The 21072-nt window shown below is 44.5% G+C and overlaps 1 protein-coding gene across 1 annotated transcript in view; it reads right to left on the bottom strand.

The window, feature by feature from the left end:
* TAPT1 (transmembrane anterior posterior transformation 1) overlaps nt 1-21072 on the bottom strand; it is a 247801-nt gene that overhangs the window by 99511 nt on the left and 127218 nt on the right. Inside the window, exon 8 of the mRNA XM_029590601.1 lies at nt 7718-7798. Within this exon, the coding sequence (XP_029446461.1) occupies nt 7718-7798 (81 nt within the window). The remainder of the gene's footprint in view (nt 1-7717; nt 7799-21072) is intronic.

The following is a 21072-nucleotide window of genomic DNA, read 5'->3' as shown; positions in this document are numbered from 1 at the left end:
TATGCCTGTTTAAAAAGCCAAGTCTAGGGTTGGTTTTTTTTTTTTAATTTCTGGGTACAGGGCTCTAGGTGGAGGTCGGGGGGCATGGAGTTCCAGAGGGTGGGTCCTGCAATTGTAACAGCTTATTCTTTGGTGGAAATGAGGTGAGTGGTCTTAGGAGAGGGTGTGTGTAGTGTCCCTTTGTAGGCTGATCTAGTGGGTCGGTTAGACGTTTGGAAGCGGAGGGAGTTGTCAAGCCAGTGTGTATTAGGGTTGTGTAATGTTTTGTGTATAACTGATAGGGTCTTATAGAGGATTTGGAAAGATATAGGAAACCAGTGGAGTTCTTTGAGGATGGGGATAATTTGGTCTGCTTTGCAGGTGCTGGTTAGGATTCTGGCCAAGGCATTTTATAGCATTTGGAGTGGTTTGATAGTTGAAGTGGGGAGGCCTAGAAGGAGAGAGTTGCAGTAGTCTATTTTGGAAAAAATTGTGGCCTGTAGGACTGTGCGGAAGTCATGGAAGTGGAGGAGTGATTTCAGTTTTTTGATGACATGGAGTTTGAAGAAGCATTCTTTTAAGTTTGCGTTAATGAATTTTTTTAAAGTTCAGTTGGTTGTCAATGGTGACGCCAAGGTCTTCGTACATTTTGTGGGAAGGAGAAAGCAGCGGAGCGGGAGTTACTGACAGGTGAGGGCATTATCTGTGGTGTGCAGAAATGAGGAGCTCTGTTTTAGATGTGTTTAAGGCAAGGTGGAGGTTTGTGAGGATGTTTATAGTGGTGAGGCAGTTTTCCCAGGTTTTGAGAGACTTGGATATGGATTCTTGTATGAGGAAGAGGATTTGGACATCGTCCGCGTAAATAAAGTAAGTGAGGTCAAGGTCAGAGAGGAGTTGACAGAGGGACAGGAGGTAAATGTTGAATAGGGTGGATGATGGGGAGGAGCCTTGAGGGACGCCTTGTGTTAGTTGGATGGGTGTGGATTCAGCATTTCCAATTTTGACTTTGTAATGTCTGTTTTCGAGATAGGATTTAAACCAGAGTAGGGCTGTTCCAGTGATGCCGATTTCTGAAGAAGTTTAATTAGGATGTTGTGGCTTATGGTATCAAAGGCAGAGGAAATGTCAAGCAGGACGAGTATGTAAGAGTGTCCGTGGTCTAGTCCTTTTAGAAGAGTGTCTATAAGGGAGATTAAGAGGGTTTCTGTACTGAAGAATTTACGAAAGCCGAATTGGGAAGGGAATAGGATATTGTGATTTTCTAAGTGGGTCTGAGAGTTGGGAATTAACAACCTTTTCCATGATTTTTGCTAGGAAGGGAAGGTTTGAAATGGGCCGATAATTTGCTGGGTCAGAGGGGTCAAGATTGGGCTTTTTTTTTTTTTAAGGATAGGTTTGACTATGGCCTGTTTTAAGGAATTTGGGACTATGCCATGGGAGAATGAGAAATTGATTATCTCGGCTAGGGGTTTGGCAATTGTGTTTGGGATGGGTAAGAGGGATTTGATGGGGATTGAGTCAGATGGGTGGTTTGAGGGTTTTGTTTTCTTTAGAATAGATTCAATTTCGGAGGATGTAGTGGTGTCAAGTGAGTCTAAACTGGCGTTTGGATTTTTTGGGAGAGAGTTCGTATGGGGGGTGTTTGCAGGGAAGCGGAGCAGAATTTTTGTTATTTTATCATTGAAAGAAGTGGGCAATTTCCTCGCATTTGCTTTTGGTGTCGACATCGGTGAAAGGGGGGTGTGTGGTTTGAGTGAGATCAGTTACATATGAGAATAGGACTTTGGCGTTGTATTGGTAGTTATGAATTTTAGCTGCATAGTAGTCACATTTAGTCTTGAGGATGGTTGTTCTATAGGTGTGTAAGGAGGATTTGTATACGGCTAGTTGGTTAGGGGCAGGGTCTTTGCGCCATTTTCTCTCTTTCATTCTGAGGTCGTGTTTAAGTTTTTTTACTTCTGTGATGTGCCAAGATTTTTTGGAGTTGTGTGCGTGATTTATCTCTTTAGTTCATTAGCAATGTTATTAGTGAGGTTGTTCCAGGTGGAGAGTGGAGATTCAGGGCATGATAGGTCTAGTTTGTCAAGGTGATTAGATCATCTTTGCTGAAATGAAATGCTAACAAATTAGATAGATTAATAAAACTGGCAACAACAGAAGAAGATTTCAATTGCCACAATATGGGTTAGTTAAATGTCTCATTAGGGCATGCTAAAGAGAAAAGGTTTTTAGATACCTGTAAAATGACTACTTCAAGGAGCAGGTGGTCCTGGCACTGACAATGGTATAGGGAGGGAATTATTTTAGATTTAGTTCTTAATCAAACACAGGTCCTGATGTTATCTGGATATGGGATAAAGGTGGTGGAGCTGCTTGGCAATAAGGATCATAAAGCAATCAAATATAATCACCACTGGTAGGAGGATATCAAGTAAAAGTAATGCAGTAGCATTTGTTTTTAAAAAGGGATACTATGATAAAATTAGGAAATAAGCTAAGAAAAAAAAAGCTAAACAAGAGCAAAGGCAAGAGTCACATCTACTCGTTCAAGACCTCTCATAATCTTAAAGAGCTCTATCATATCCCCCCTCAGCCGTGGCCATATGGCCTAGCAGCCTCAACATGTGCCAGGCTGACACCTGCTGACTATTGAATCTCTGCTGCGATGATGAGGCAGGAAGACCTTGGCCTGAGCCATGTCTAGCAGCACTCCTATGAAGTCAAATTGAAGTGACGGACTGAGATGGGACTTCGGGTAGTTGATGACAAACCCTAGTGACTCCAACATCTGGATGATCAAGCGCCTGGACCAGACGTCCCCTGCCTGACATGTGTTTTTGACTAGCTGATCATCAAGATATGGGAAAACATGCAACCCCAGCCTGCAGAGGTGGCTGCCACCATGGCCAGGCATTTTGTGAAGACTCACGTGATGGATGCTAGTCCGAATGGCAACACTCGATACTGGAAGTGCTGTTTTCCCACCATGAATCAGAGATAGTTCCGGTGATTGAGGAAGATCTCGATATGAGTGTTCACATCCTTCAGATAGAGATAGCATAGCTAGTCCCCTTTTTGCAAAAGGGGGATCAAAATGTCCAGGGAAACCATCTTGAATTTTTCTTTTTTGACAAATCTGTTCAAGGCCCTTAGGTCTAGATGGAATGGAATGGAGTCCTGTTTTTTGGTTTTTGAATCAGAAAGTACCTCAAGTAAAATCCCCACCCTCTTTGCCTTGGTGGAACAGGTTCAACTGCTCTGGCCTTTAAGAGGGAGAAGAGCTCCATTAGAAATACCTCCTGATGTGCTACCAGCCCCCAAAATGGGCTTGGAGGGCAATTTGGTGGAACACATGGGTTCAATTGGTACCCATGGCGGCTGATGGAAAGAACCTACTGGTCTGAGGTTATAGAAAGCCACTGGTTTGCAAAGAACCATAACCTGCCCCAGACTGGTGGATCAGTCATCCCGGTTATGAGCAACCAGACTTCGCTCCCTACAACCCAGTCAAAACTCCATCTCTGGAGTTGACTGAGGTGCCGGCTGAGGCTTGGGGGCTCTCTGTTGCCTGGGATAGCTGCAAAAACACTGATGTTGACGGGTGTGAGGGGGCAAAGGATGGTATTTCCTCTGCCCCAATCTTGTTGACCTCCTAGCTGAGTAAGATTCTGGAATGCTAGCGGAGAGTTGTTAGAGGGTCTCATAGCCATCCCAGAGCTGGGCCACTGCATATCCCACCCTATCTCCGAAGAGATTCTCCCCAGTAGATGGCATGTCAGCGAGTCCTTTCGTACCTCTGGTTGGAGATCCGAGGCCCGCAGCATGCCATTCTGCGAGCACTGATTCCTGCTGCAGAAACCCTCGATGCAGTCTTGAAAACATTGTAGGTCGCTTGGACCTTGTGTTTCCTGCACTCCAGGCCCTTATGCACCAGTGACATGAGGGTGTCTTGCTCGGTCACCTCCTGCACCTGCTTCCAGAGGTCCCACGAGTACTGGCTCATGTAGAGCTGACTGGAAGCTATGTGGGCAATGAGCATGGCTCCCTGAAATATCTTTCTCCCAAAAGCCTCCTTCTTCAGGGGCGCCGAGGAATAGGTCTGAGACTGTTTGGCCTTCTTGAGAGCGGATTTGACAACCACTAACTGGTGGGGCTGCTGTCGCCTATCGAATTCAGAGCCTTCTGGATAAGGGAGACCCCTTTTCTTCACAGGAGATGCTGGGAGGGGGTGTTCCCATACCTTCAGCAGTTAACTCCTTAAGGATATAGTGTACCAGGACTGCCATGATCTCCCTTAGGAGGCTCCACAAACTGGAAAATCTCAAGCATTTTGTAGCTGGCATCCTCCTCATTCCATTTCAGTAACAAATAGGATGGCCTCCACCATCACCCTCATAAAACCTGTGAAAGTTAAGTCCTCAGGTGAAGACTTCCTTCGCTCTTCTGGAGAAGGGTCTGAGGGGAGACCCTCAGAGCCATCTGAGGAACCTGTGGTGTCATCCCCCCAGGGGTCATAGGGACCCTTATCCTCACTGAAACAGACAGAGGGTTGGGGCCTTAGGCACTCGTCCAGAAGAACTGGATGGGGGCTACAGGCCTCGGAATCTCAGCCGGCCTAGGTGGAGCTACTCCTCCGAGGAACCGGCAATGACCACCGTATCAGCAGGGGGAGTCTGCGGTGCCCCTATGAGCACTGATGCTGGCCCAAGAATTGACACCAGCTGGGTTGGAAATGCACCAATGATTGCTCTGAGCTTCTCCAACAGCAGTTCTAAGATGGATTGTGCCGGTTCCAGTGTCACAGGACTGATGCCCTGCATCTCCTGCCAGTTGGACTCACCGCTCAAACTCTTCCTTGAACACTGCCAATGCCAACACCAACTGGGAGGAAGAAGGGTTGGCCAGATCCTCTTCAGAACCAAGAAGAGGATTAGTAACTGGCATCAGGCCCAGTGGAGACTGTCACAGACCCTCAGCACCAATGAAGAACTGGCACTCCTCGCCATGGGGTCACTTTGGGGGCATCACAGCATGAGCTAGGTCATCCCGTGCCCAGCACCATGCATCGACATGGACCTATGCCAATGCTTCTTCAACTTCCCTCGATGCTTGGCATAGTCTTTCCCGCGTGCAGAGGCCACTGACTAGGAACTGACTACCTTGGTCTGGAGGAGCCCAACGGTGGTCGATCTCCAGCACCCCATCGACAGCTCCACCAATGTTGATAGCTCAGTGTCCATCACTGCGGCTCAGAGGTCCTTCGATGCCAATAGCTTGGTCTTTTCCAAAGTGTTGTTTCCATCTTATCGAGCCAAAGATAATATCCCTTCGGGGTCATATGTGCACATCTGCGGCAACCCTGGATGTCATGTGATGCCCCCAGGGGGTCCATGATGCATATGGTCCTCAGGCTTCAGGCACCGAGGGCAGTGCCAGAAACCACAGGTGGCCATGACGGGGAAAATTTAATGGGAACAAGATAAAAATAGATAGTGGTGGGCGTCGAAGGCCTTTGGGAACCAACACACTGTCGCTGCGGGGATATCGACCACAAAAAAGGAAATTTACCGATAAATGACAAAAACCCTGACTAGGAACGCTACAGGAAGGAACCCAGTGAAAACAAGTGGAAAAAAAACCAAAAATGTAAATAAAAACAAAAGATAGAAAAGTTTTCCAAAATAGGCCAAAAAGGCTGAAAAGAAGCTCACCAACCACGATGCTGCAGCTCCGCGGAAAGAGAGAGACTGAAGAGGGACCCTGTGTAGATGTGTGGTATAGGACATGCTGGGCATGCCCAGTGTGGCAAGTCAAAGTTCTAGAAACTTTGACATAAGTTTTTCGTGTTAGGGCTCCATCTGATGTCACTCAAGTGTGAAGACTACTATCCTGCTTGTCTTCAGAGAATGTGGGTTCCATATCAGGAGTCACCACACATGAAAAAAAGCAAATAGAATGTTAAGAATTATTTGGAAAGGAATGGAGAATAAAGCTGAGAATATCCTTGTGCTTTCTGTGTTGATCCATGGTAAGACTGCCCTTAATTGCTGTGTGAAATTCTGGTTGTCCTATCTCAAAAAAAAGATAAAGCAGAACTAGAAAAGGTACAGAGAAAGGCAACAAAAATGATTGAGATGGAGTGACTCATATGAAGACAGACTAAAATGGGTTAGGGCTCTATAGTTGGAGAAGAGGTAGCAGAAGGAATATAACAAATTTATAAAATCATGAGTGGGGTGAAACAAGTAAATAGGGGATGGTTATTTACTCTTCAAATAGTTTTTTTTGGCTTGTCCCCTAGTCTTAGTACTAAACAAGTAGCAGATTTAAAACAAATTGTAGAAAGTATTTTTTTTAATCAACGCACAATCAAGCTCTGAAAGTTGTTGCCAGAGGATGTGATCAAGACTTCCAGCATAGCTGGGTTTCAAAAGGTTTTGGACAAGTTCCTAGAGGAAACCCATTGCTTGTTGCCAGCAGTAATAGCCTGGGATGTATTTAATGTTTGGGTACTTGCCAGGTACTTCTGATTTGGACTGGCCACTGCTGGAGACAGGATCCTGGGCTTGATGGACCCTTGGTCTGATCCAGTATGGTGAATATTATGTTCTTATAATTAGATAGGTAGACTTGGGAAAGCCATTATTTAACCCTGGAAGTAAGTAACAATGAATGGATCTAACAGGTACTTCCTAATGACCCTTTAATTGCTGCTGTCAGACAAGATGCTGAGCTTGATGGACCTGTAGTCTGCCACAACATGGCATATCATTTTCTTATGTTGCAAAAACAGCACTGCACTACAAACCATCTGAATTGCACATTGTCCCATTGATGATTCAAAAATCAGTCAAATTTTAACTTTTACATAAACCAATCTTCAGCCTGAGCTTGTTTGGCATATATTGTAGAACACCAGTTTTACAAAATCATTTTGCTGAACCAGATGTGATCTTCTTGGTGTTTGGGTAATTGCCAGGTTCTTGTGACCTGGTTTGGCCTCTGTTGGAAACAGGATGCTGGGCTTGATGGACCCTTGGTCTGACCCAGCATGGCAATTTCTTATGTTCTTAACTAACTTTTGGTCTCAACTAGGTACTTTTAGAGTATGTTATAATTCATATTGGGCAAAAGGCATTCCTTTGGAAAAAAAAAATCTATCCAGGCCTCGAACTTAGGGCAAGTGAGCAAGACCTCAGAGTTGCAAACTATGGATGTAGCTATAAGTGATACAGGGGGAAGTGTATGTTAGGAGCTAAATTTGTGCAAACATGTACTGGAACAAGTTGCAACATACAGTGTTCTTTTCTTCTACTGATTTGCACACTTTTTCCTCTTTTCCATATTAGCCGTTAAATGACAAGGCTGGCTAAAATGAATTGTTGCAGTATTCTGGAAAATTCCAGTACTTTCTATCTACAGCATATATAAATGTAACAGTTCTGTTCAGGGAGGTTATCCTTTTTGTCAGGCTAGCTGGTTGATGTGTAAGCAGACCTCAGGTGATCACTTGTGTATTGTGCCTTACAATAAAGATTATTATGACTGCCCTGCTTGTTGTAGATCACTTTACTTTCTTCTACAATATCTATAAATGTAGTATAATTCCAACTTATATAAAAGTTTCAAGTATGGCGTGATATATCAAGGGTCCCTTGGTGATATTTGATACATAGTATATAAACAATGAAACTATGTGTATTTAAGAAATTAATTTTTTGTTCAGTTTCTTCATTACCTGGATTCCATGAAAACTGTTCCATGTTTCTTAAGCATACTATAAGTAACAGCACATAGTTTGTGAATCTCTCTTTTATGTCTGAAAAAGAAAACAGAAGTATTGACATACTATTACTGTTATTACTATAAATAAAGCATATCTCTAACACTAAAATGGCATAGGAGGCCTAGAAATCATTTGGAAAATGTAATATATTAAAAAAAGGATTTAACATTCTGAAGCATCCCCAATTCTGTTAGTGCTTTAATTAGAAGCCACTAGAAAGATGCAATGCATGAATCTTGCTGGACCCATGGCACCCCAGGGTTATTTTTCCTGTAGGCTCTGGTTATTATAAGAGCAACTGGCCCACACATCCTGGCCCTTCCAGCAGTGGAAATCCAGAAGTCATAAGCATCCATCTCTGTATCCTGGTGCACCGATGCTGTGGTTAAAAATAAATTAAAAATACCTCTTTTCCAGGAAGTCCCATCTGGTTTTTCTTTTTAAAAGCAATGAGGAGTGTAGCCAGAGAAATAGAATAGGAAAGGAAGGGGGTCAAAATGCTTCAGTCTTTCTCCAGGTCAGCAGAGGAGCTCCATTTACTTAACAATTAACTTAATTTGTTAAATAAGCTTTACTGTATCTAGGATAGTTTTGCAATCCATAAACAAGATGAGGCATCCTCCAGCTCTGTTAGCTATATTGGTCCTGGAGCAAATGATTCTTTTTAAGTTCAGAGACCTTTCATTGCTCACTCTGAAGGGACCTATGCAGTCAACATTTTTGCATTACTACTACTATTACAATTTCTATAGTGGTACTAGCTGTATGTACTGCAGTATAAACCTACATAAGAGAGGCACACTCTGCTCTGAACAGTCAAGTACAATTTATTCAAGACTAACAGGATAAAAGCCCTAGAGAGTTTCATTTATTATGGAAAATGGTTTAAACCAACAAAAGTATGGTCAAGAGAATCACGGGTTAAGATTAAAAAGTAGCCTTAAAAAGGTGAATTTTTGGACAGTATTTGAATAAGGCCAGAGATGGAGGATGACATACTGGCTAAGGAAGTCTAATGCTGGCCCAATAAAAGGCATCACAACCTAAAATCTGACACACAAACTACGTTGCAAATCACTTTCAAATGATAATCTTTAATGCTACTCAATTTTGTGATTCATTTCTGCATACAGTTTAGAGTTTGCATTATATTATATTGTTAATTTACATAATAAAGTTTGTAAACTAAGATGATAAAGCACAACACCGACACCATCTATATGCTTTATAATATTTCAAAATAACAAAAACAAACTGCACAGATTCAGAAAACTTCCGTTTAAGAAGTTTAATTCTTTAAGCAATTCCTATAAAGACTTTGGAGTAGAGACACCAAAAAGTGAATCACAAATCTAAACATTTTACATCCCATAGCCTCACTTAGTACACTGGTCAAAATATTAGAATCAATAGTACTTCATCAATTAATTATTTGACCGATAATAAGCTCCTCCATCCGAACCAGCACAGTTTTAGAAAAGGACACCGTATAGAGACACTATCATCATCATCATTTGACACAATATTCAGAGGCTTTGATACCAACACAGACTATATACTAATTCTTCGATATCTCTGCCGTGTTTGACATGCTAGATCTTTCCATTCTACTCTCCAGGTTAAATTCCATTAGTGTAACGAGTTCAGTACACAATTGGTTTCACTCATTTCTTACTGATTGTACTTAACAAATAAACATTGGCTCACACTCCTCCAATCAATGTTGAGATTACTTACCTAATAATCTCCTTTTCCTTAGTGTAGACAGATGGACTCAGAACGAATGGGTATAGTATCCGCGTGCTAGCAGATGGAGACTGATCTGACATCAGCACGGGTGTATATATATCCCCACAGGAAGCGTAGCAACTTAGTAATCTTCCTTGCAAAAGCTGTTATGGATGTGTGTACTGACGCTCAGTGAAAAGTGAAACAGGATTCCCCTGACCGATTGATAGTAGCTGGAGACCGCGAGCATTCCCAACCGGAAGGCGTTGACACCTGGTATAGTGTACGCTCTTATGGAAACAGATGACATGGCTTACGTTGAATCGGTGAAACCCATGTACACAGGCAGCTGGGCGGGATGCTGAGTCCATCTGTCTACACTAAGGAAAAGGAGATTATCAGGTAAGTAATCTCAACATTTCCTGGCGTGTAGCCAGATGGACTCAGAACGAATGGGATGTACAAAAGCTTTACTCCCAGCCTGGGTGGGAGGCTGCCTGAGGACCATGTAGTACCGCCCTCGCAAATGCTGAGTCCTCCCTGGCCTGGACATCCAGACGGTAGAACCTGGAGAAGGTATGGAGGGAGGACCACGTCGCCGCTTTACAGATTTCTGCAGGCGACAGCATCCTGGATTCTGCCCAAGATGCCGCTTCTGCTCTGGTAGAATGAGCCTTGACTTGTAGAGGCAGAGACTTCCCGGCCTCCACGCAAGCTGCTCTGATAACTTCTTTAATCCAGCGGGCGATGGTGGGCCGAGAGGCCGCTTCCCCTTGTCGCTTCCTGCTGTGCAGGACGAACAGATGGTCTGTCTTTCGTACGTCCTATGTCATTTCCAGATATCTGGGCAGCAATCTGCCTATGTCGAGATGGCGTAGCGAACGCCCTTCTTCTGATTTCTTCAAACCCGCCGTGGTAGGCAAGGATATAGTTTGATTAAGGTGAAATTGTGAGACCACTTTAGGTAAAAAGGAGGGAACCGTGCAAAGATGGATAGCCTCTGGAGTGATTCTCAGAAAGGGATCACGGCAGGACAGTGCTTGTAGCTCTGAGACGCGGCGTGCGGAACACACCGCCAATAAGAACACCATCTTCAAGGTTAGAGAACGGAGAGACAGGCCCCGAAGGGGTCTGAAGGTGGATCCCGCGAGGAAATCCAAAACAAGGTTGAGGTTCCACAAAGGCACTGGCCACTTCAGTGGCGGACGAATGTGCTTGACTCCTTTCAGGAAGCGAGAAACATCTGGGTGTTTGGCAATGGTCTTGCCATCCCTCCTGGGACCATAGCAAGACAGCGCAGCCACCTGAACCTTGATGGAGCTGAGGGAGAGACCCTTCTGAAGCCCATCTTGCAGGAAATCCAACACAATAGGGATTGTGGTCGCATGTGGATTGGTGCCATGAGTGTCGCACCAGGCTTCAAATATTCTCCAGATCCTTACGTAGGTGAGGGATGTGGAAAACTTGCGAGCTCGGAGGAGTGTATCTATCACGGGCTCCGAGTAACCTCTTTTCTTCAGTCTAGCCCTCTCAATGGCCAGACCGTAAGAGAGAATTGAGCTGGATCCTCGTGGAGGATGGGACCTTGACGTAGAAGGTCCCGGAGAGGAGGCAGGGGAAAGGGCTCCCCTCCCAGTAGTGTTTTCTGCTGGTATTCGGGAAGCACCTTCAGACAGCTTTTTGATCTAAAAGGCAAATTTATTGATAGCAATACAAAGACAATATATAAGAAGAAACAAGGAAAAGAGGAAGTCGTTGTTTCCTGGAGATGCAGGTCTGTGTCAACTGGGTAATCAGCTTGCTTCTCAGATGCGGAGCTCTTCGGCTGGAGTTTTTAAACTTTTTTCACTGTCCAATAGAAATACATTGATGCACATCCTGGGTGTATTAATTTCAGTCAATATCCAATTATGAACGTAGCTTTATTGTCCAATCAGGTACCGTCTCTGGGGTGTTGCCATCTTCCGGTAATGAGCTTTGCCAAAGCACATGGTTGTGGAATATGTTGCCAGCAGAATCAGGAAATACACATTCAGGCTTAAGGCCTATATACATTCCCCCCCTTGAATCGTTGGGAAACGATTCACCAATGAAAGGCTGAGATTGTATTTCCTGGATTGAAATGATCATAGCATCAATTTAGTATGACCCACCTTTTGGACTGTTAAAAATGGCTTCCATATTCTTTATGGTGTTGAATCATTCTTTTTATACAACTCACACTCACAATCACAATTGTTCAGGCATACTCATTTTGTACTTCGTTTTATTGTCATTCAATTTCACATTCATTCTTCATTCAGGTATTGTTCTGGCCTTCTTCCAGTTGATCCAAGATTCTGTAATGTGGTCCTATTAGCAGCATATAAATCAATAGATCTACTTAATGATTGATTATTGATTATTGATTGTCAATGAATGGTTAGAATAGTTGAAGCAATAATCCATCATTCTACTCAGGGTTAATGCCACTGTCTTAGGTTGCCCAGGGTGCGCAATCCTAATGATTTGCTACCTGGTGCTTACCCGTCATCGTTAAGCATAACAGCCTGAGGAAATAACATTGCTGCTGGTAAATGAAAGGCTTCCTTTAATATGGTATAGGAGTTCATAGTTGTCTTCACAGTAATGCAGGATGATGTCTTAGGCCATTAAAATGACAAACTTCATTCATTCTCACAATTAACCATTGCAAACTCACTTAGAAATGTAAGCCACTTTAAACTGTGTTTCCCATCAATTAAACCAAATTCTGTGGAAATACAACCTTATCCTTTAGAAACTCTCACTCATTAGCTTCAGAAGGAGATTCAATCATGCTCATCATTAGATGTTGACGAACTGCGGTGACTTGAGAGTGACTTGAGAGTATTTGAGACATAGCAGAAGCAATAGTTATAATTAATTAATAGAAGCAAAACCATGCTTGGGAGTACTATTGCTTATGTCTTAGCCTACCATGCATTTGAACATTTTGGGAATATAAACAAATGCTTAAAATCTGAATTAGGAGTAGGATGTCGAAGGAAACATCCATATGGATGAGGGATAAGAAATCTCTGTAACCAATGGGATGGTACTTACAAGCTCTACTAAATGTGATGTTTAAGAATAGGGAAATCAAATAAATGTCATAATTCTGTCTTCAATTACCAAGAATAACTATATAGACCTTTGGGACTACATTAAACCTTTAAACTTACTAAATGTACTCAAATTGAAGAGGACATACTTGTCTGCACAGCCTATTCACATGAGCTGCCTAAGAACGGTGTGAAGGCTGAACTGACAAACTATGTTGCGGCACACTGCGCCGGTCTGCCATTAGCTCGCAGACATCTAAACAAGTCTGGACTAGCAAGGGCAGGGTGTAACAACTGGAGATGAATATAACGTGGAAAGCAATATTGAAATCATAGATGGTAAGTCAAACCAGTTATCTATGGGACCTAGGGATGAATGATCATCTTAATTAATCATATAATGGATATGAGAGAACTGGGAATAGCAGCAAAACTTTAGTATTTTAAATTAATGTGGTGTGTAACATGTTGGTGTATGTAGATGTATGTAGATATCCAAATCATAACATTTGCAGAATGGCATATTGGCTTGGAGTATATGGCAATCAATTATCAATGACATTTGACAAAGCATAGTGTGGTGCAATGCATAACAGTTACTCTTTGTGTAAAGAGCTGACAATAATTGGGAATGGATCTAATCTGATCAGGGCAATATGATTCACACAATCATGAGAACTGCATTAATGTAGAGTACAACAACATAAAGACAAAATATAATCAAGCAAGAGTAGTAAAGTTCAATGATGAGTGACAGATGAATTCTGTGTTAAGGCCGAGACTTCCATAGAAGGGATGGGAAGAATGGAGTGAGTCCCATAAATGTCGTTTGCAAGCTTTCAGTAAGGTGTAACAGCTTTTCATTCATCACGGCCTAATGAGGATATGTGCTTCTTTAATAGTTTCAGATACCTAATATGGTAAAGTAGCATAAAAGTAAATTAAGCATTTAAAGAAAAGTCATCTGCGGTAAGCTAAACCACAAATAACACGTATTTCAGACATGACATTAAACATATGTCACACTGGACTGACACATATTCATCCATCCAACAAATATACATTCCTTGTCTTCATCACAGAGGACGAACAACAGATAACATATAATTTGAGCTCAAAAGTCATATCAAAAAATGTATCAAAGAAAAGTGGATCAAAAATCAAAAATTCAAAAATGTGTATGAAAAATAAAAGTTCAGAATCCTGTCAAAAAGGTAGAAGTCCTATCGAAAAGGTAGAAGTCCTTGAAGACCTGAAAAGTAAATACTAGCATACAATTGAAATATCAAATTAACAAATATTGTACATATAGATTTCCAACCAATAATATTAAATAAATTTAATCAATAATGTTCTGAGCTTATAGTCAATGTATCATATCAAATAATTATAATAATTAGAACTCAAATATCAAATAATTAATACTTAAATATGCTACATTTTAAACTAGAAACTATTTCTCCTTTTTTTTCTTCCGTTCGTAGCACAGCTAGTGCTGGCAGAACAGATAAGCTGTACTCTGCATGTTTGCAAGAGACAACTTCCCTTTTTTTTTCTGTTAAGATACAGTTTGACTCTTTAGTTAAAAAGTCCTTTCAAATTCATAATTCTCCTCACAGAATCATAATTCAGCAGCTCAGACTCTAAATTCTAACACTAGTATATGTTCTTGTCAGTACTCAAGTTCAGTATTAAAGGAATGTGAAGTCAGTAACGTAATAAAGAATCAGTATGTAAAGTTAAGAGCAAAAGGGATTTAAATTGGTGGGAGGTGTATCTCGCTCCCCCCCTTGATCCCTCTTTTACCACAAATGTACAGTTCAGAGCAGAAAGGAAATAACATGTTGTAAGAGGAAGGTATCGCATGCGCTTGGTGATCACCTTAATAAAAATAAATTGCAATGTGAATGCATTGAAAAGAGGAACTTAAACTTATAACTTAAAACTATATGGTACCGTTTAAAAATTAACTTACTTATACTAAAAATCCTTATAATAAAAATATACCTGCAAATGGTAACACAAATAAATCTTAATAGCTTGAACAATAAGACCAATAAATACATTAATAAGGGAAGCCTAGCAATCTGTTATATCTGTCCACAAGCTTATTACTTTTAGAGCGTTAAACATCTGTGATGGCACTACAAAAGTTCTCAATCAGATAACAACTGACTGACCACATGCATCTGATCCCAGTGCACGGCTGCTGTCTTCTGTAGTAGGGACAGCACGTAATTAGACAGACAAAGTCTGTAGAGACATATCTATTTATTTTTGGATTTTATATACCGGAGGATTTTATATACCGGGGGTTCCTGTATACAACGCGTGTCACTCCGGCTTACATGACAGACATCGGGAAGGCTGGCAAGGATTTACTGGTCTTATGTACACAAATATCCTAGGTAAGCAAATTCTTATTTTAGCTTCTTTGTCCTGAAATGAATATTGCAGTAAAGCAAGCAATAGCTATAAAAATAAGGCTCAGAATAAGGAGATCATCCTAAAGGATGGTCTTACTAAATGTGGTTCCATTTAAAACTGTGTTTCATATTAAGTTCACACTGTGTTCTGTCCAAACTTCACTAAGGTGGCAATGTAAGGTCCTACATACGCAGATACCTTCTCTGATAGGTGTGAACTCACTTTATCTGGGGACATGTATGTTGGCTATTAAAGCCTGGCGTCATTGAGATGGAGGGACGTATTGGCTTCGACTGCCACTGCTCCTCCAGTGATTAGGGTCAAATTGTGGTGGTGGTGGTGGTCTGCTCGGTCCCCCCCTTGCAGCATATCTGCCTCTAATATTCCCTCTGGGAAATGAAGAGTGATTGTTAGACCGATAGTGGCAATCCCTACTATAATGACCATATTGTCCACACTGATAGCACTGTATGCCAAGATGATAATGACAATCTTTACTGTAATGGCCAGGTTTTCCACACTCATAACAATTTTTGGACAGACGACGTTGTGGTGTGGGCCAATCAGGGTGTGGTGTCTCCTCAGGAGATGCTGTAGGAATTAAATGGAAGTATCCTACTGCGGTCATCGCCTTCTCCAAAGGTGGAGAGGGTCCTGTACTCTGCACTAGACATCTGGAGGCAGTGTCAGCAGTCCTATAAAGGGGCGGTGATGTGAATTTCTTACTAATTTCTTCCTCTTTTTCTAAAAAGGCCTTTGCCATGACAAACCACCTATAAATTTGGACATGGTTTGCCAGTGTTCTTACATCTTGCCCATTAGATTTACAATACTTGTTTTCCAGAAATGTCATAAGCTGTACGAGCAAGGGCGTGTCAAAGGAGCCTCCTGCTGGCCATGCAAGGGAAGCATCCTTCTCTGCCCACGCTACCCACTTAGAATGGTATTTACGAATCAACTTCTCATTGGGTTTAAGCAGGGCAATGACTTTGTTCAGGGGACATGACTCACTAACCTCTCCTACCATCTTGGGATCTCTCAATATTGCAGACCAAACTACGACACAAGTATTAATAATAAATTTCGTGTAGCCACTCCCTTATGAGAAAGAGTGGTTCAACCTTACCTTAATTGTAGTTTTCACCGTATCGTGAATTCACGCTTCCAGTGTGCTGTACTTCTTCAAACACGAAGGTATTCACAGCGGGACAGGGAGAGACAGCCTGCAGACAACTATCTAACTATCTGACTATCTATCTAACTATCTAACTAAAGACCTATCTACTCCTTTTCGTTCCGTTCGACTGGTTACCTGTTCCTACTTAAATTACTTGGGCTCCAGTGCGTTACCGCCGAAACAACCGGGATAGGGCCAAAAGGCAGCGTCAAGTCTGCCAATTGTTTTCGAACTTATTAGTACACTAACGGAAAAACCTATGACTCACTCGTATAAGACAAGTTTTTACTTACCTTTCCAGACTGTGTAGCCAGCTCCAAGTACGTATTCCTTGGAATGCTGGATCTGAAGGCTTCTTATTTCTGGCGGTACGTATTCCCGCTTCTGGATCCACCTGACACTCCGTCCCTGTACGTGTTCCCTCGGGGGTTCCAGGTAAAAAGTCCCAGGTGGTGTGTCGCAGTATTCAACTTGGGCTAATTGATTGGTACTGTACAAGATCTGCCAGATAGCAGTGCGCGCTAAGGTCTAGGAGATATTGGTGGAGAGATAATAAAAGTTAATGAACAGTTTTTTTTTCTTTTCTGTGAGAGTAAGACTTACTTCCTCAAAGTGGTTACTGAAGTGCTTCAGGTCTCAAAAATCTCAAAGTAGATTCAGGATGCTTCAGGGCAGTTTTCCGCTCCCGATCAATGGCACCCTCACTTCCTTCGATGCTGGCAATGAGGTATCCCTGAAGGTGTGCTAGCCCGCGATACCTGCATCAGGCGTTAGGCTTTCCTTTCCGTTTTCCGGCTCGAAGGACCATATGTTTTCTGCTGGTATTCGGGAAGCACCTTCAGACAGCTTTTTGATCTAAAAGGCAAATTTATTGATAGCAATACAAAGACAATATATAAGAAGAAACAAGGAAAAGAGGAAGTCGTTGTTTCCTGGAGATGCAGGTCTGTGTCAACTGGGTAATCAGCTTGCTTCTCAGATGCGGAGCTCTTCGGCTGGAGTTTTTAAACTTTTTTCACTGTCCAATAGAAATACATTGATGCACATCCTGGGTGTATTAATTTCAGTCAATATCCAATTATGAACGTAGCTTTATTGTCCAATCAGGTACCGTCTCTGGGGTGTTGCCATCTTCCGGTAATGAGCTTTGCCAAAGCACATGGTTGTGGAATATGTTGCCAGCAGAATCAGGAAATACACATTCAGGCTTAAGGCCTATATACAGTAGTCTTCTCATGTCTGCGTACCAGGGTCTTCTTGGCCAGTCTGGTGCCACTAGAAGAACTAGGCCCCGGTGTTTCTGAATCTTGTGGATGATGGCGCCCAGCAGAGGCCATGGAGGAAAGGCGTATAGCAGAGTCCCTGGAGGCCATGGCTGAACCAGGGCATCAATTCCGTGGGAGAACGGATCGCGCTTGCGGCTGAAGTATCTGGGTACTTGAGCATTGGGCTTGTCAGCCAGTAAATCCATGTTCGGAATCCCCCAGTGATCCACAATCATCTGGAAGGCTGTGGGTGACAGCTGCCACTCTCCCGGATTTAGGCGTTCTCTGCTGAGGAAGTCTGCCGTGGTGTTGTCCTTTCCGGCAATGTGGACGGCGGAGATGTCCTGAAGATTCGCCTCTGCCCAAGCCATCAGTGGGGCGATCTCCAGAGATACTTGTCGGCTTCTGGTTCCGCCCTGACGGTTGATGTATGCCACCATGGTGGCGTTGTCTGACATCACTCTGACTGCTCTGTTCTTCAGTTTGTGAGCAAATCGAAGGCATGCTAATCGGACTGCCCGAGCCTCTAGACGGTTGATGTTCCATGCTGACTCTTCTCTGTGCCACTGCCCTTGTGCGGTGAGTCCTTCGCAGTGTGCTCCCCAGCCGCTCAGGCTGGCATCTGTGGTGAGCAGAGTCCACATGGGGGAGGATATCCTCGACCCCTTGCTCATGTGGTCGGACTGCAGCAACCACCGTAACTGTGTCTGGACTCTGGCAGGCAGAGGTAGGTGCGTGGAATAGTTCCGTAGACAAGGGCTCCAGCGAGAGAGCAGGGAGTGTTGCAGAGGTCTCATATGGGCCCTTGCCCAAGGTACCACTTCCAGGGTGGATGCCATGAGACCGAGAACCTGCAGATAATCCCAAGCTATGGGCCGACTGGCTCCCATCAAGTACTGGATACGCGTCTGAAGTTTCAACCTTCTCTTGGTAGTGAGAATGACTGTGTCTGCCTGGGTGTCGAACTGCACTCCCAGGTATTCCAGTGACTGGGAAGGCTGTAGGCAACTCTTGCTGAGGTTGATTACCCAGCCCAAGCTTTCCAGAAGGGCGATCACTCGGTCGGTTGTCCGGTGGCTCTCCTCTCGTGACTTCGCCCTGATCAGCCAGTCGTCTAGGTAGGGATGGACCAGAATTCCTTCCCGTCTGAGTGCCGCTGCTACCACTACGACCACCTTGGTGAAGGTCCGCGGTGACGTGGCCAACCCGAAGGGCAGAGCCCGGAATCGGAAGTGGCGTCCTAGAACCTTGAAGCGTAGGTAACGCTGATGATCCTGATGGATCGGGATATGCAGGTAAGCTTCCGACAAGTCTAATGCCGTGAGGAATTCTCCTGGCTGTACTGCAGTCTTGACGGAGCGCAGAGTTTCCATGCGAAATCTCGGGACCCTTAAGTATCGATTGACTGACTTGAGGTCCAGTACGGGCCGAAAGGTGCCCCCTTTCTTGGGTACCATGAAATAAATGGAATAGTGTCCAGAATTCACTTCCCAGGCAGGTACTGGGATGATGGCTTTCAAGGACAGGAGCCTCGCCAGGGTAGCTGCCAATGCTGCCTTCTTGTGTGGGACAGGAAGATTCCACAAACTTGTCCGGAGGGAGGCGATGAAAGTCCAGATAATACCCCTCTCGGATGATGGCGAGGACCCACTGGTCCGACGTAATCTCGACCCATCTGGGGTAGAAGAGGGTTAACCCGCCCCCTATGGCTCCGGCCCCCAGATGGATCGGCGGATTCTAATTGTGAGGTGCGGCCAGGACCTGAGCCCGGGCCTGCTCCCCTCTTGCGCTGCTTGGTCCGAAAGGACTGATTCCGGGCCTGAGGACGAGGTGCCTGGTAGCGACTCCTGTAGGGAACGAAGCGCTGGGAGCTTCTACCCCTGGAGGGCCTTGGAAAGGCGCGCTGGTTCCTTATGAACCGATCTTCCAGCAGTCGAGGTACTGGAGAAGCGCCCCCCATGTGCTGGCCAATTTATCAAGGTCACTGCCAAACAGGAAAGAGCCCTTAAAGGGCAATCTGTGAGGCGTGTCTTTGAAGGCGCATCGGCTGACCATTTCCGGATCCAGAGCTGCCTCCTGGCAGCTACGGAAGATGAGATCCCCTTGGCTGTTGTTCGGACTAGGCCTGATGCAGCATCTGTGAGGAACGAGAGAGCTGACTCCATGTCTGCTGCTGGAGCGTTGTTCCTGACCTGTGAAACAAGCACGCGTCACCACTGTGCAGCAGGTCGCGATCCGCAAAGATAGAGCTGCCACCTCAAAGGTCTGTTTCAGAATGGTGTTCAGTCGCCGGTCACGAGGCTCCTTGAGGACCGTCCCCCCTTCAACTGGAATGGTAGTGCGCTTGACTACAGCGCTAATCAAGGCGTCCACCTGAGGGCACGCCAGCAGGTCCTGGATAGCCGGTGCCAATGGGTACATGCCCGTCAGGGCCCGGCCCCCTTTAAAGGAAGCCGCTGGTGCCGTCCATTCTAAATCTATCAGTTGTTGTGCTGCTTGCAAGAATGGAAAATGGCGGGCTGTAAGACGAAGACCTTCCAGCAGGGGGTTCTGCGCAGAGGGTACCGTAGTGCTGGGACCTGTAATATTCAACTCCGCCAGACACTGAGACACCAGGTCGGAGAGATCCTCCTTGGGGAAGAAGCCCCTCATGGTTCTATATGGCTCAATCCCTGGGGGAAGCTCCCCCTCGTCCGGGAGTTCGGACTCGTCCGGGGAAACCTCCTGGTCCGACTGATCTGGACTGTCCAGCGGTGGAAGGTCCCGCTCACGATAAGGGCGTGAGGGTCCAGGAACAGGTTCCGCAGGAGCCGCCACCGCAGCAGCCGCCACAGTCGCAGCCGCCGCAGGAACCACAGGAATAGCAGGAACCGCAGGGCCTGGACGGGAAGCCGTTTGCATCTGTACAAAGGCATGAATCCCCTTAAAGAGATCCACCCAGGAAATTGAAGCAGCCTCTAATCGCCGGGGTACAAGATCCCCCGGGAGTCCCGATTGGTCGAGACTGACCGCTAAATCCGGGGTAGCCCCTGGGGAACTGTCAGCAAATCGTGGCTGAGACTGGTCCTGGCCCGAGGGTCCCACGGCCTCCTCACATTGGGCACATAGGGAGTTTGGCTCTTCACTGTGCGTGGCTCGAAGCTGGCATGCGGAGCAGAGGCCGAGGGCTTTAATGCCGGAGGCAGGCGGCGCCCCCGCTGAAGACGCTGAGGCGTTCTGTTCCATTGAAAAGTATGCACTGAATGAAAAGCGGCAACAATATACGCTTAATAGAACAGGCGCACAATAATAATATGCGGCAGCAATATGCGCTTAGCACAACAGGCGCTTAATAAAATGCGGCAGCAATATGCGCTCAATACAACAGGCGCTCAATAACATGCGGCAGCAATATGCGCTTAATACAACAGGCGCGCAATAATAATAATAATATGCGGCAGCTATATACGCGTAATAGAACAGGCGCTTAAGAAGAATATGCGGCAGCAATATAGACAACAAGCGCTCAGCCATATGCGGCTAACAATATACGCTAAATGATATGCAATATGCTCTCAGCAATAGGAGGTCATGAATACACGCTCAATTGTATGCAATATGCTCTTAGCAATATGCGGTTAGCAATAC

This window comes from Rhinatrema bivittatum, chromosome 1, assembly GCF_901001135.1.
Source record: "Rhinatrema bivittatum chromosome 1, aRhiBiv1.1, whole genome shotgun sequence".
NCBI lineage: Eukaryota > Metazoa > Chordata > Amphibia > Gymnophiona > Rhinatrematidae > Rhinatrema > Rhinatrema bivittatum.
This window is presented reverse-complemented; position numbering and strand designations above follow the sequence as displayed.